The sequence below is a fragment of the Catharus ustulatus genome, chromosome 12, assembly GCF_009819885.2.
Source record: "Catharus ustulatus isolate bCatUst1 chromosome 12, bCatUst1.pri.v2, whole genome shotgun sequence".
Lineage (NCBI taxonomy): Eukaryota > Metazoa > Chordata > Aves > Passeriformes > Turdidae > Catharus > Catharus ustulatus.
In genome coordinates, this window is record NC_046232.1 from 11,522,326 (window position 1) to 11,538,032 (window position 15,707).

The 15,707-nt window shown below is 43.4% G+C and overlaps 1 protein-coding gene across 6 annotated transcripts in view; it reads right to left on the reverse strand.

Moving 5' to 3' along the window:
• Window positions 1-8,491: 8,491 nt before the first annotated feature.
• The window catches only part of HOMER2 (homer scaffold protein 2), a 53,557-nt gene continuing 46,341 nt past the window's right edge, over window positions 8,492-15,707 (reverse strand). For 4 of the 6 annotated variants that reach the window (XM_033070621.1, XM_033070619.1, XM_033070620.1 and 1 more), the window contains one exon: window positions 13,000-15,253. In XM_033070621.1, coding sequence (XP_032926512.1) covers window positions 14,641-15,253 — 613 coding nt within the window. In that variant the 3' untranslated portion in view covers window positions 13,000-14,640. The other 2 variants (XM_033070624.1, XM_033070623.1) reach the window with 1 other exon arrangement.

Below are 15,707 nucleotides of genomic sequence, written 5' to 3' on the forward strand. Positions count from 1 at the left end.
GTCTTGCTGCTGTGCCTGCACAACTGGAACACAGCCTCAAAACCAGAATCTGGGCCTCATTTCAGCTCACAAAAATCTCCAGTTTTCATCATGCAGTTTTCCATCCAGAGAACATTTCATTGCAGACAATGCTTCTGAGAAGATCTAACATTTCTGAAGTTATTAAAACATGTTCAGTGTTCAGGAAAAGTTTTGAGACCCAAGGGGAATTTCATAGCACAAAGATATATCTTTGAACAATTCAGAGGCAGTGGTCAGAGTTAAGCACCACTTGGCTGCAGTGATCTCTTACATGTTCCTAGCCATGCATTATTGCAAGAGGATCAGAATGTTTGCCTTGCAAAGGTTAGCTATGCTTTTAAAATTCACCAGGTCTCAGATCTCCCAGCCTGAGCAGCTCCATGGCAGTGCTGCCCTGCTGCTGTTAATGACAAATTCAAAAGCTGTGTGGCAGCTCTGGCACAGCCCTCGCAGAGCTGCCTCACGAGCCTTTGCATGGCCAATTTTAGCCTTGCTCACTGAAATCAAACCTGGCACTGCACCTGGCAGGGCATTTTTTTTCTGTTTTTGAAGGATGGTTGGACTTTGCTCCAGTGGGTTTGGTGGCTGAAACAGGGCTGCACCACCACTGCAGGTCAGGCCGAGCTCTTGTCATCACCTGTCTTTGGTTTTTTAGCTGCTGCTGACACTTTTTATATCTAACATTAACATTTCAGTTGTTCTCAGGAGATTATGTATTAGCCTCACTGATGCTGCTCTTCTGCTCTGGTTGGCAATGCTGGTTATGTAAAGGATATTTAATGTTGTAAATAATTAAAAATTTATACAGTATTTTGGTTACTTTTTAGGAGTAAAAAAGAAAGAAAAGAAAATGTATGCAGTGAATTTGAAAAAATGTTCAAGTCTTCTAGGAAGTGGGGAGACAGTTAATAATATATAATTAACATACCTTCCTTTCTTCCCTTGTTGGTGCAGACATGCCTTTAGATGAAAAGCGTGGAAAATTAAAAGTGTGTGGGACTGAATAATGTTGAATTTTATATAAGTTCAACCTAGTCACCAGCTACATATGTTATAGAGAGAGCAAGCCTGCTCCTGCTCAGGGATCTCATGCTGTACTACCCTTAGACAGGCCTCCCCCACGGTGCCATGCTGAGAGTTTTCCTCCAAAAGGAAGGAAATTATGGGCTGTCTTTTCCTAAGCTGTTGAAGGAATCCAAAGTGTCCAAAAGGAGTGCATATTAAAGGGCAGTTCATCCACTTAGAGTCAAACATTTGATTTAAAGTTCACCTCATGTTTCCATCAGACTTCTTGAGGTGGCACATCACAGCTCAGCAGCTCACAGTCAGTAAAACACTTTTTAATGTGTGGCTGTGGAAGGACACAGTCCATGGAGGAGGCTCCCGAGTTTTCTGACAGGAAACACGAAAATTGAGGGATCACAGCCAGCAGCAGCAGACATCCCTGCTGGCAGCATCACTCACCACAGCCCCCAGACCAGGCTGCTTCTTTTGGAACCACTGGTGACTTGCACTATGAACAGCTGGCAAGGAGCAGCTCTTCACACAAACCAGAGACTTTCTGATGCTAAAAATGTACCCTGGGCTTAATGAGGCAAATCGGATACAGAAGTGGCAGGTGTGGCTGTACCAAACAGGTACCTCCATGGGCAGCAGAGGCACAGCCCAGGGTCACATGGATGAGTGGGAATGCCCACTGTGAGACCAGCAGCTTGCTAGGAACAGAATGAGGCTTGCTTCTGATAATTGTAGGTGATGGGATGTACTCAGAGATACTTCTGCTGTACTAACATACGTGATTATGCAAATCCAAATAGATAAATGGGGGTGTTTTTCAGTAGGAATTAGAGACTTGCATTTTACTGCAGTGCACATAAGCTGGTTTTGTAGCTACTGGTTTGTAGTCCCTAGTTATTCAGACTGCAAGAATTTGCTGTACTGCTTGTCAGAGCTATTGATGACTCCTGGTAGAACAGCTCTGACTAAAGGTCAGGGGCAGATGAGTTTCTTGCTCACCCCAAGCTGACATTTGCAGCCTTGTAGCCCAGAGTAACAAAGGCACAATGAGCTGCAGCCACTTAACAGTCCTCCAACCCTCTTATTTCCTTTGGGGAAGCCTGGCCTGGTGCAGAGACAGAAACCTCCTTCTGTGTGCTGAACACAGCAGTGCTGAGAGCATCAGTGTGTGCTGCCTGTGGAGGATGTCAGTGCTGCTCCCTCGCAGGAATGTGCTGCTGTGTGCAGGCTGTCACAGGCTGCAGCAGGGACCTTGCAGAGCCAAGAGATCCTCTACAGCATCAGTGTGTGCTGCCTGTGGAGGATCTGAGTGCTGCTCCCTCGCAGGGATGCGCTGCTGTGTGCAGGCTGTCACAGGCTGCAGCAGGGACCTTGCAGAGCCAAGAGATCCTCTACAGCATCAGTGTGTGCTGCCTGTGGAGGATGTCAGTGCTGCTCCCTCCCAGGGATGTGCTGCTGTGTGCAGGCTGTCACTGGCTGCAGCAGGGACCTTGCAGAGCCATGGTCCCACTGACTGCTCGTGTGCTGCAGGACATGGGTGTCAAAACATCCCTGTTTCAATGCAGAGGGTTAATCCTGAGCCCCAGGTGATTTCTCCAGACACAATACCAGTCCAGCTTCCACCAGGGGCAGTTGCATCACTTACAGGAATCACAAGAGGGTTTTCAGTCCTGAGCATGCCCCAAACAGGGCAATAAAAAGCTGCTTCCTGACAACAGGCCTCTCTCAGCACACAATAAATCCAAAATTTCATCTCCAAATATTTATAAATTCTGCTTTTCCAGTCACGTAAGTGGTACTAATCCTGGACCCCCTCTGTCTGGGCAAAGGGAACAAAGTGAAGCAAGACAAACATTTTAAAGCTCCACCTCTTGAGAAAATACTTCTTGAGATTTCCAAATCTCGACACCATACATACAGACCAAAATCCCATTCTTCTGATCAAAGGACAGCATTCCATTGAGTTCAGACTTGCAGCCTCAAACATATTCATTTTCTGAAGTCAATGAAGACAGTGAGACAAGAGATTTTACTTAAACTATATATTTTTACATAAAACAACTTTATGTTACAATAAAATCAGATAAAAATCACAAAGTTATATAATAAGTTCATAAAGAAAAAAATCAAGTTTTCATTTTATAGATATAAAACCCAGCATTTACTGCTACTAGGAGTCTAAATATTAACATTGACTGTCTATGGTCAATTTGAAAAAGAAAAAAAAAAGAGGATAGTACTTTTTTACAGCAGACAAAATGAGGTAAGAGATGTTTTTACAATGATCCAACTGTAGTAAACACTTCAGTTTTCATTGAAACATATACTAAATATAATAAACCCAAATAAAAATATACATTTAGAGCACTGCAGTGTTTTCCCACAGTTGTATATCAACAAATTGTCATTCACTAAACTTTACTTGAAACAGTAAAAACAGGGTGTATGTTTACCTTTAGTACTAAAATCTCATAATAATCTAAATATTTTGGTATAGCAGACCACACTAGTACACTCTCAGAACTTTCAACTACAAGGGATATATTCAGGTTAAAAACAATGTGCTTCGTTTGTCATTCATGATGAGCTTTACAGAATATTATGTTCATGATCATCACTATTAGGCAATGAAATGAAAACATCTAAATGCTGCAAAATACTATTTTATTGAGCATAGCTTCCTCATCACATACCCAGGTTAATCAAAGTCCTGCAAACTTAGAAGCTTAGTTCACAAATCTTACATATCAGTCTTTTTAGCTAGTATATGGCTAAAATAATTATTGCTGACCAGTGTTAGAAAATAAACAAACCCAACCCAAACAAAAATACAATAGCAAACAGATTTTTCTCAAGTGCCTTTCTTGTATGTTACTATTATTAGGTAACTAAATTAAATTAACTAACTTTCAAAATGTGCATATAAAATTTTTGGAAGTATAGGCACCTTCATCTGAAGACTGTACGTTCAGGCTACCTGCTTGGAAAAAAAAAAAAAGAAAAAAGAAGAAGAGCTAACACAAAACACAATGGAAAATCAAAGGCTGGACATCCAACATCCCTCAGGGATGCAAGCAAAGCCCTCCTGGCCAGGAGCAGCTCTGCTCACAGCCCTCCTTTGGGAAGCACCATCACATTTATCATCCACTGCCTGACTGTTCCACTTCAGGTACCTTATCAGCAGAGATGGTATTTAGGATGTGCACACTTCATGTCAGGTTTACATTCCCATGGTGACCCTCCAGCCCTGCTGAGCTCCCAGGGGTGCAGCACTGCAGGCACAGCATCCCTGGGCAGGCTGTGTGGGCCAGCAGGGCTCTCTGGCTGCAGCTGTGTCTGGCTCATCGTGTGGCTCTGCATCGCCCTGCCTGACACACAGGTGCTTGTTGAACACATCATGGAAATAAAAATTACCTTAGGGTAGCTTTTTGTCTCACCATTGCTAAATTCTGAGCACAAGCAGACCCTGCCTGGGACTTCTTGCTGCCCCTCAGCCTCCCAAAATCTGGATGTGCCCTTCTGCAAGGTCCTGGTGCTGCTGGGGCCCGGTGGGCCAGGAACAGCTCTTCCTATTTTTGACTGGAAGTGTCCGACCATAACCAGAGCCACGGCTGCAATGCTCTCTCAGCTCTGGGTGTGTGGATGTTGCCCTTCCACCCCTCACACCTCCTGTGATATGCTGAGGACTTTTTGATATTTACAGCCCAGAACTGCCCAGACAAAGGCAGGTGAGCTGATGGATTGGTGTGGCCATCCAGACCTTTGGCACATCCACAGCTCATGGGCAGAGCACATCTTTCACTGAAATCTCTGCTGAAAAAAGAGCAAAAAAAAAATTGCTGCTGCTGCTGCCTCCCCTTACACCTCTTCCCTTCAGATTTAGCATTGGGCACATATTCAGCTGAGGGAGGCATTTCACCTTGACAGGGGTTTTAATCTTTGTTAATCCATAGGCTCAGGAAGACAGCACTGTATTCCTTACAAGCCATTAATGCCTTGAAGAGTTTTGCCAAAATAACTCTTTGGAAGAGCCTAAGGAAGAGCATGGTCTTGCAGCTGAGAAACTCCCACCACTGCAAGATGGTGACAGTAACAGGGAATTTTCCTTCAGTTACTTATGACGCAACCAAAGGTGGCAAAAAAAATAATAAGGAAAATAAATGAACACTTGGAAAAGAAAATAAACAGCATAGAGAAGAGAGTAGAAGCCTATGGACAATTTGTGTCCTGCTGCCAGTGGGACCTGTGTTCCCTGTGCCCAACAAGCCACTGAGCAATCACTGAATCAAAGAATTGTTCTCCCTAAATCACTCACATAAAAACCAAATCAGCTTTTTGTCCAGAAAAAAAGATACTGTCTAAATAACATTTGTTTTCTGGCCACAGATGCATCCAGTGTAAAACTGTTTTTAGAAAGTGCATCTTTTGAATGCTCAGATACAGAAAATTAATTTCTTAAAGAAAGACAGTTTTCTTCCAGTGAGCTCACTTAGTAAAGGAGACTCCAATTAGATGTAGACAGAACACTGCAAAGTACTGCATTTGCTGAAAATGCACTTCTAGGCCAAACAGAACTTCTTGTGAAGTTGAGTCAAAATTGGCAAAGAAAGATCCAACCAAATAATAAAAACCCAAAAAGGATAAACTTCTTTATTCTGAGCTGTGCAACCAAGTTCCATTATTTCATTTTGAAATAATTTATTCCTAATATGAGACTAAGTTATTTTTCCAAGATGTGACATAATATATCTGATGGAATATTCTTCCCCCTTAAAAAGAATTCTATCCATTTTCATGTCACTTTTGCCTTTATGTAATACAAGGTATACCTGCTTATTTCTCATTTTGTCAAAACCCCTCAAACCCGAGTGTTATTCAGCAGCTCTAACATCACCTCAAAGAAGTGTCTCACCCAGAGATCAGTGACACACCCTGTGTTGGTGTCACAGGAGGCCAGCACAGATTTTTCTTGCTGAAGCCCCCAGGAGGGCCAGGCAGGCAGGATGGGCAGCGTGGCAGGACCCGTGGTGGTGCAGCTGATGGAAACCCCCATGGGAAGTGCCAAGCACAGGTCCTTTGTTAAAGACAGACCATGTAGGTGAGGTAGGAGAGATCCTGCCCTAAAAACCACTTAGAGGGTGTCCAGAAAGGGAACTCAGTCACCCAAGGTGAGGCACAGCCCCCTATAAAGCTGTGCTCAGCTGGGTGGAAGTGGAGAGCTGACCAAGGCATTGCTGACAGGCACAGGGAAACCAGGATCAGCACTGCACTGTGTAACAAATAAAGCCAAACTCTGCAGATCCTCTCTTGGACAGGGATGAGTATTTCTTGGCCTTGGCAGTGTTCAGGGCCATCCCTAAGCAGGTGTCTGCCAGCTGAACTCAGGGTGCCCACAGGCGAAATTCCAACTGTGCACGAAGGATGCTCAGTGCATCCACAGGATGCTGTGCGCATTTTGTGGGGAAGGCTGGCTGCCCTGGTGCTCCCATCAGGACAGAGCAGACATTTCAGTGCAGGGATGAGTCTGAGGAGCAGTGTGAGGCTCGCAGTTTGGCACACAGGTTGGTGCTGGGCCACCAGAGAGCAGCAGAGTGTGACACCATCGGTCCCCTGGGGTGGGGACAGGGACAAGGACAGGGACAGGTTGGAGAGGGCAGCTGCAGTTGGTGCCCAAACACTCCTGAGAGCATGCACTGCCATGCCTTTTTTCTCCTGAAGAGGAAAAATACAGCAAAAGAGATGGAAAGCTTAAAAGAGATGGTGTTTTGGGAAGTTTAATGATTATACATAGACGCTCTCAACTCACTCTCTTACTTTCCTTCCTGGGAAGGAAAAAGAAAGAAGGCAATTATAACAATCCTTGGAGGCTTGAAAGACAGAGCTTCCCACAGCATAAAGCTATGTACAGGCATCCCTAACAACTCAACATCAGAGCAACAGCAGATATGTGATACCTACATCTGGGGCACGACAGAAAAGGCAGGGCAGGGATTTCTTTAAGGACATCCATTGCTCCTCTGGTGGGCACTGAGCACCCAGAAACGACTGCCTGTGTCAGAGCTATGCACTGCTTAATGTGCCACCATCAAACTCCATCTGTTTAATCGATGCAATCCCATGGAAACACTGCTCTTGCAATTTAAGAGTGGCTTAATACATTCCTAATGAACTGGATCAGAGCTAGACCTGACTAAAGTGGAAAACAAAGATCTGGATTAAGCCAAATAATGTAATTTTTTCACAAAGCCTTTCACATCCTTTTACCCAGCTACATGTTAAAAACAGTTTATGTTAAAACAAAGAAAGAAGCCCTAAGATTACTATTTCCCAAGATTAATCAGCAGGAAAGGAAGATAGGGCAGGGTCCTTGGTGCAAAAGCAATGAACCACTGTGAGGAATGAGGGCCCTGACTGCCAGTATTGCTTGCAGCTCTTAATTGTGTTACCCTGTGTTTTCCAGCTGATGCAGGGACCAAAAACCAGCATGGGAAGAGAGAAGCAGGATGAGCTGCCTGCTAAATTATGGTGTATATCTGACTTTCTATCAAATAAAAAGACTAAAAATGGAGACTACTTGTGCACAACCACACAGTTTCTGACGTCATTTTCAATTTTGAGAAGTCTGATCTAACCCCACATTATGCAACTGTTGAATCTTCCATGCTGGCAAAGTCTAATTTTCACACGCCTACGTGCTATGTACCTGACTTTTATTTTTATTTTCAAATACCAACAGCCTAAAACAATTTTTTAAAAAGAGACTTAAATGGTCATAATGGTTATGAAAGGTCCTAGCTGTACATCCATTGTTTCAAAGGAGTAAAAGCAAAAATACTCAAAGTCCATTCTAAAAAAACAGGCAATGAAGATAATGTAACAGTAACAGATGAAATGAAAATTCAAGGGACAATTGCAGACAGATCTATCTCCACCACAGAGATTATATATTCATCTGCAAAAAGGTATTCAATGCATGTTTCATCTACAACCCACCTTTCTTTTAAAGGTCACTTTAATAATCAAGATGTGCCAAAAAAAGAATAAAAGCCCTGAAATTCCAAGAAAAGCATGGCCATTTTATATCAGTCACTGCTGGAAAGCACTAACACGGTGCTTAACCAAGCTGTCATCTGAATCCAGCAAATAACAATGTCATGTACACACAAGTACCTTCCTGAATTAATTAAGAGCCCATGTAAACACTCTCAAAACAGATTATGGAGAAAGAAGAGAAGGAAGCTGAAGGAAGTCCTAGGGGAAAGAGCCAAGCTTGGGCTGGATTCTCCTCTCTGGCCCTTTAGACATCCCTGTCTGCGACAAACTGAACTTCCTTCTCACTGAAGGCCAGGGTACAATCCTGCATTTCTCAAAACACTCTTAGAGCTGCTGAATAACCAGTTCAAGAATAAAAGAGCATTTCTGCCTCTTGGGTTGGGTTTTTTGGGTTTTTTTGTACAATCCAACTTGGTGAGTAACTCCTACCCTACTGCCAGAGAATGCAGAAATCAAAGGAAAGGACTTTGACTTCACATGGCCATCGCTCTGCCAGTCTCCTGGGCAGAAATTTGCTTCTCAGCAACACCTTCCGGTAACCTCACGATGTTTTTCAGACCCATGTCTCCTTCCTCACTGCTGCAGAAGTCAATCAACAACAATCAACCTGCATGCAGTGGGGCTTAAGTCCTGTAGAAACCAACAACATACCACTTTTGAAAATAAATACCTGGTCCCCAGACTCAGGTGGGCATTTTTCAGAGATGCACATAATGATGGAACTACATGGATTCAAAACTGAAGGCCAGAGGGGGGTGATGTTGCTAGGCAAGAGAAGCTGTCCTCACTCACTGGTAAGACTCAAGACTTCAAGAGCTGAAACTCATTTCTGCATTGATGACTTTGTGCTGTATGGGTCCAGGCAAGCACACGAAACCTCTATCAGAGGTTATCTGAAATCCACTGCTTTTTTTTTGGTGAATCAGGCCTGATTGGCATGGTCCCCAAAGATACTGGTAGCTGTGAGAAGTGATTCTCCTGACTGCAGCTCATCACAGGCACATTTTACAAACTGCAGGGGCTCCAGCTAATCTCTCTGCTCCACCATGGAATAAAGTCAATTCTGCTAAGAGTGCTGATAGTCTGGACAAGAAAAAGACTTCTTTTCTGTTTCTATGGTTGCAACAGCCCTTAAGAAAGATATAAATTTCCCTGCAACAACTAACTGCATATTCATTTTAAGGTAGATCTAGTTCCAGATTCCTGAGACAGAACCCTCTACCTGTTCCCAACCCCACAAAGCCAGAGCAGCAATATAGAAAGTTTCTAATCTCAACAGAATTCAGTGAGCAGCACGATTGGTTTGGTAAAAAACAAACAAACAAAAAAAAAGAAACCCACCAAAAAAACCCCACAGCAAATTTTCAGCCTCTATGTACAAAACCAATGCAAACAAGTGGAACATTCTAGTTATATTTTGTAAAACACACGTTTGGGATCAACAAAACATCAAACATCCAGACCCTAGATTACAAAAAAGATCTATTGCCATCTAATTGTCAACCCCAAGTTTAGACAGTCCTTGTCGGAAATCATGTAATTCATCTATCTTCCCGTCTAGTACATCTAAAAAATTCTTTAATTCAGTTTTAAGGTTGGTCTGCCTATGTTTGTTCTCTTCAACTTCTGTCCTTAGCGTTCTGACTTTCTCTTCAAGATCTTTGTTCTTTTTCTCAGCAGCCTTAAAGACAAAAGAGACAATAAGATGAATCATAGAGAAGAAGGATGAGCAGCATTTCATAGATTAAAGCAACAAATGGCAGCTGGGCTGTGAGAGTTTGCTCCAACTTCTGTAAACTGATTAACACAAGCACCTCTGAGAGAACTGACATGAGCCTGTCAGATTAAATGCCCACGCAGGAAAGGACACAGATTAACTGGAAAAGATGCTTTGCATCAGACTTTGTCATTTGGTTGATATCTTCAAATTCAGCTGGATTTACATCATGCACTGTGCATACATTTCTGTCATTGCTACAGTTGCAGAATTAGATACCGTGCCATCAATTACATATAGAATTATCTATGGTGGTTTAACCTTGAAAAACAAACTTGGAAAATATTGTCTGAGGAATAAAGTTGCTTTATTCAGCACTTTGGGATTTATTGGTATTTTTTCAAAGTTCTACTTTGTGTGACAGCTTATTTATTGATTGGATTCTACTTCATTGATGAGACTGCTCATTTTTGTTCTCCTTTCATCTATTAATTTATTGCTTTTGCACAAGACCTGACTCGAGGAGGTGATGCCCAAAGTCCAGCTGCTGGCTGGGGCAGGGCTGGGGCACTTGCCAGTGCTGCTGGGAAGGGATGACAGCACACAGACACATCTCAGGTGAGCTTTACCCTGTGGTGAGCAGCTATGCTCATCTGCTTCTGTCCCCAAAGCCTGCCCTGGTGCCACTGCAGCAATTAGCCCCAGGTCCTGGGGAGCTGCTTGAACACGTGGCAGTGGTGCGGCTCCACCAGCCCAGAGCAGCAGAAGCCTGGGATACAGGATAGTCTGGAACTGCAGGAGATGGATACTGCATGATCCCAGGCAAACCAAGCTCTGCAATGGAGCTGTACCATCACTCATGCTGGGAATGGCACTGTGTATGAAATCAGCATTTTTTGTTTTTACAAACTGGAGCTCTTTTGCCTTGAAACATGAAAGTCTGAACAGAGAAATGCATACAGCTACGAGATAAAAAGTAAAGGAAAAGGTACCAACTATTTTGAAACTAATTTCACTGCTAAACTGTACCTGTAATTGTTCAGATACAGATTCACATTCTGACATTAGCTCTGGTATAATTTCACCCTGCTTTCGGAGCTCTTCCAGTTCCTTTGAAAACATAAAAGAAAAAATATTAGTGAAAGCTTCAATTTAAAACATAATGGAAATCTGAAAAGATGAAATGGCTTTGCATATTTTATTGTATTCTGCACAGTATTTGGATGGAAAATAATCAAAATAACCTGCCTGCATTCCAAAATTGCTAATTTTCTACAAGAATACATTTTTCACTATATCTTTTTCCTTTGCATTTCTGAAACAGGCAATGTAATCCAATCTCTTGCATTAATTCCATGAATTATATAATAAAATCTTAACTTAAACCATAGACCTATGCAAAAGATGTATTAAATACCAGAGAAATCTGAATGGCTGTAATGCTACAAGCAATTTATAGATGGTAGCAAAGAGCAAATTAGACAATTTCAATGATGTATGACAGCAAAAAAAAAAAGGTCAGTGGCTTTAGCAGCTGCACATATAGAGACATCATTACAGAACACAGGTGTAATGGGCTTTCCTCATGGGACAGCTCTGAGAACCACCACCTACCCCCTCCCTCAAAATCTGCATTTGGTTCTGGCCTCACCACCCAAGTTGAGCAGACTTGATGAAGGGAATTAATGGAAAGAGCAACAGCAGAAATGTCTCTGTTGGAAATTAAGACAACTTAACTTGAAAAAAAGTGCAAGATCCTCCTCCAGAAGCTGCCCATGTAGGTGATGATCTCCAGAGAATCAGGGGTGTACCCCTGGACTTGTGCAAAGCATTTGACATCGTTCCACACAAAAGCCTTGTCTCAAAATCAGAGTGATGTGGATTTGGGGGAGGAACCACTTGGACAAGCATCTCCTACATGAGGAGGGTATCAGCTTCTCTTACATGGCAATGCCATGAGCAGATTTCATGTGGGTTTGGATTCCAGACCATGAAATATTACTTAGGGGTACTTTAGAGCTAATGGAGAAGATGCTAATGTAAGCATGAATTTTTAAAACAAGTTAGTATATTTTCAGAGTAAATGGAGGACAGGCTTGTAAAATTCACAAGTCTATCAATTTTCTGGTTCCTTTGGTACAATAAAAATGTAAATCTTGAGGAGAATTCTAGGAGAGAATAAGGGTTGTTATGTATGTTATTGTCACAGAAAGGTTGGGAAGACAGCATTACCTTTTCCTTTGAAATACAGGGCTGAAAAACGCTATATTCATGACAGTGCATCAAAATCCATCTCCCTAAACTATTTCCTTGCACCACCACAAAACCCCTTAACAGCAGTGCTTTTAAGAGCACCAGGAGAGATGCTGTAATGGCACATGGCAAGCTTTACAGCACTGCTTTTCCTCTCCAGTCAGCACAGAGCATTTGGTCACTGTGACATTATTTTCCCCATTGTTCTGGGGTTCCAAGCCATCATCCTCCTTAGAAAAATTAACACTCTGTAATGTCAAAAATTACAAACTGGGGTATTCTAGATAAATCTGAATTTCTCACTCTTGGCATTTGTCCTGAGATCAGAGTGAGACCATAAACCAGAAAAGCTCAAACTATGAGCCATCCAGAAAAAAAAAAAACCACCAAGACTTAATACACAAATGCCAAATTATTTTGTAAATTATGTCTTTTCAACTGCAACCCTGATGTCTATGGGAAATTTCGGCATGGGGAGAGTCAAATGAATCTGTTCTCAGCACACATCTGTCTGCACTGGGCACCTCTGGGTACCTGGCTCTCCTACAAGGACAAGTGTTGCATACAAAAATGCATCCTTTTCTAAGGATGCCAAATTACAGTGAGCAATCACAGCACATTACACATCATGAAACCTGGATGGAGAAACACTACCAAACAAGGGACTGTACATGGAAAACCTAGAAACAGGCAACACTCCAAGACACCAGGCTGCTTCTGGTGGTAGGTGAGCCAGTCCATAAATCTACACCCAAGGAGAGAAGCAGACAGCCCCACTCAAACATGAAAATGCCATTTTTGTGTTCAGGGCACTCACCAGCTCTTTGTCCTGAAGTTCTGTTTCCAGTTCCTGGAGACGTCTACTCAACTGTGCATTTCTTTCCTTCTCTTTATTTATTTCATTGCACTGTTCTTCCAGTTCTTCAATCTTTAAGAAATGTCAGACATCAGGTGAAATTTTTCAAATTTCTGAAAATCTGGGGCAGAACACAGCTGATGAAATGGACATGGGATCTGTTTCCTAAATCACAGCATTTGATTCACTGCAACCAAATTATCACTTCTTTCCTTCAAAAGAGTCAATTTACACATCCACTAGGAAACCCTGGATCTGTATTTATTCTCTATTACAGCCTCTCTTATAAGTACTCAGGAATGCACAAAATACTGAGCTGCTAAAATAAGTGGAACTGGGGACAAAATCTGCACTTCACTCCTATGAAGCCAACACAAGGCTACAAGGAACAGGTTTTCTTAACACAACAAGGAGAAGAAATCTCTTGGGGGTTGCTTATTATTCTAGTTGGTGTATGAGGGACACAACATCAAAACTTTGGGGGAGAACCAGTTCAGAGCAATATCTGCTGCTTTGTTCTCTCGCCCAGGGATGTGCTTTGCTCTCTCCAAACCTCCTGCTGCCAGCCCTGGACTCAGCTCCCAGGAGATGCATCTCCCACAGGCCAATGGGCCAGCTCATTAAAGTATGTACTTTAATTCTCAGCTTCGTGTTGCTTTGGGATTATAACTTCCCTCATTTGAAGGTAGAGCGATATGCAAAAAATTCTGACCCAATTAATAAAGGAGAAGGAACTTCCCAGGGCACTGCAGTGGTGCAATGGGAGCACTGAGCAAGGAACCTACTTGGGGGAAAACCTTAGAAAACCTCCCTGTGCAGAGAAAGGCATTATAAAGACAGCATTGCTGCACAGTCTGGTTGGTCACCAGCAGGGTGACATTGAAGAGGCAGCAAGTGGTGTTTTAATAATCTCTTCTCTAGTACAGCTACTGGGTTGTGGCATGTGTTGATGAGAACAACTTTTCCCTGCAACAGTACAGAAAGGGAAATAACCACCCTGCAAATTATGATATTTTCCTGTAACATACTCTTCCAGTCTCTCACTTCTCCCCTATCCACAAGAGACTGGATATAGGAACCCAAATCATGTCACAACTAATATTAATTTGTTACTGTGACATCAGTTAATGCAGCTCTGGTTTGATCTCTGTGTTACCACTGTGCACCCATAAAACACAAGTGACTATGCAGCGAATATTTGCCTCAGATAAAAGGTTGTGCCACAAGGATCTTCAGAGTCAACAAACAACCCAAACCACCTCCAACACTGAAATACTACTTGCAGCCTACTGACACACAAATAAATGTGAAATTCCTTCCCTCTTCAAAAGCAAACACTAAACAAAAAGATATCTTCATCAGACTGATTCAATCTGATCTCTATTCAAATGTCCCAGTGATCCATCTAAGCAGCAGGAAAAGGACCCAGCTTTTCCAAAAACATTAAGGATGGATAGGGTGAAAATATCCCTGCAAAAACAGTGCTCCTGGAAAGCAGGATCCCCGTGCCCACAGAGGATGTTCCAGATAGCACAGTATTATCTGAGAGATGGTACTAATGACTACTCCTTAGAGACTTCACAGTTTTAAACTTCTGAGCTGTTCTCTGCTGTAGCCAGTGCTAACCCTCCATCTTACACAACTGAGAAATGTGCTCAGTAATGAAGGGGAAAAGCTTTTGATGATGCCTGTTGGCAGGTTTCTGGATGAGATGTGCCAGGTGTTAGTGCTGAGGAAGTAACTCACACCCTCGTTCCCCTGCACACTGCTGGGATCTGCTTCTAAGACTGACTGGTTCCCAGGCTGGGCTCCTGTGGATAACCAGGCCACAACCTTGCCCGCTGCTCATCCATGTCTGGCAGTATTTCAGTGAGCTTTGAAAGGGATATGCAACAGCAGCCCCACTTTTAGAACCTTTCTGGTTTCTCACCCCAGCCAGCAAGCCCTGCTGACACGAAATCACCCAAATCCCAAAGTAGGGAACTTCACATGACATGGCAGTTCCTCTGCTCCCTCCCTGCCCGCTGTGTGCAGAGGGGAGCAGCTGCCTCAACTCCCCATCCACCTCCCTTGCAAAGACAACTCCATCTGCCAGCACACCCAGCCAGAAAGCTGCAGAGAGCCCAAAGAAAGAGCCAGCTGACTGGAGGGGCATCTCTCCTGTGCCACGTTCTGCTACCTTGCCCCTCAGCTGGTCGTTCTCCTCCTTGCAGGCTGAGAACTGCTTCTTCCAGTGCTCGATGCTGGCCGCAGACTCCTGCAGGGCTGTGGACAGCCGCGCGTTGCTCTCCCGCAGCGACTGCAGCTCCGTCTCCCACTTCTTCACGTTGGATGAACTGAGAAAAACAGGACACCAGGAGGTGGTTTCACCTTGTACTCCTGCGAGTTGTTATTCTTTACCTGTCTGCAAACTCCCCCACTGTGGTGTGTTCACCAGTAATTTGCAATAAGAGGAAGAGCACTCAGATGTGTGTAATTGCCTTTAGCCATTACATGCCTACGGAGAACAAAAGCTTTAATTTGACTGTCTCTGTCAAAACAAAGGGATCTACCAACCCCAGCAGCAGTGGCCTGTGTCTGGAACAAAAGCCCTGCTGTCAGAGCAGGCTCCAGGGTCCAGCTGCTCTCACCCTGGCAGTGCAGGGTCCCTTCACCTCCTGAGCCGTGTGGCTGCAGCACCTGGGGCTGGGCACCTGGCACCCCTGCAACTCAGCCACTCTGCACATCTGCAGATGGCACAGCAATTCCAAATGGAAGATTTCAGGGGGATGACATGATCTATATTTGAAT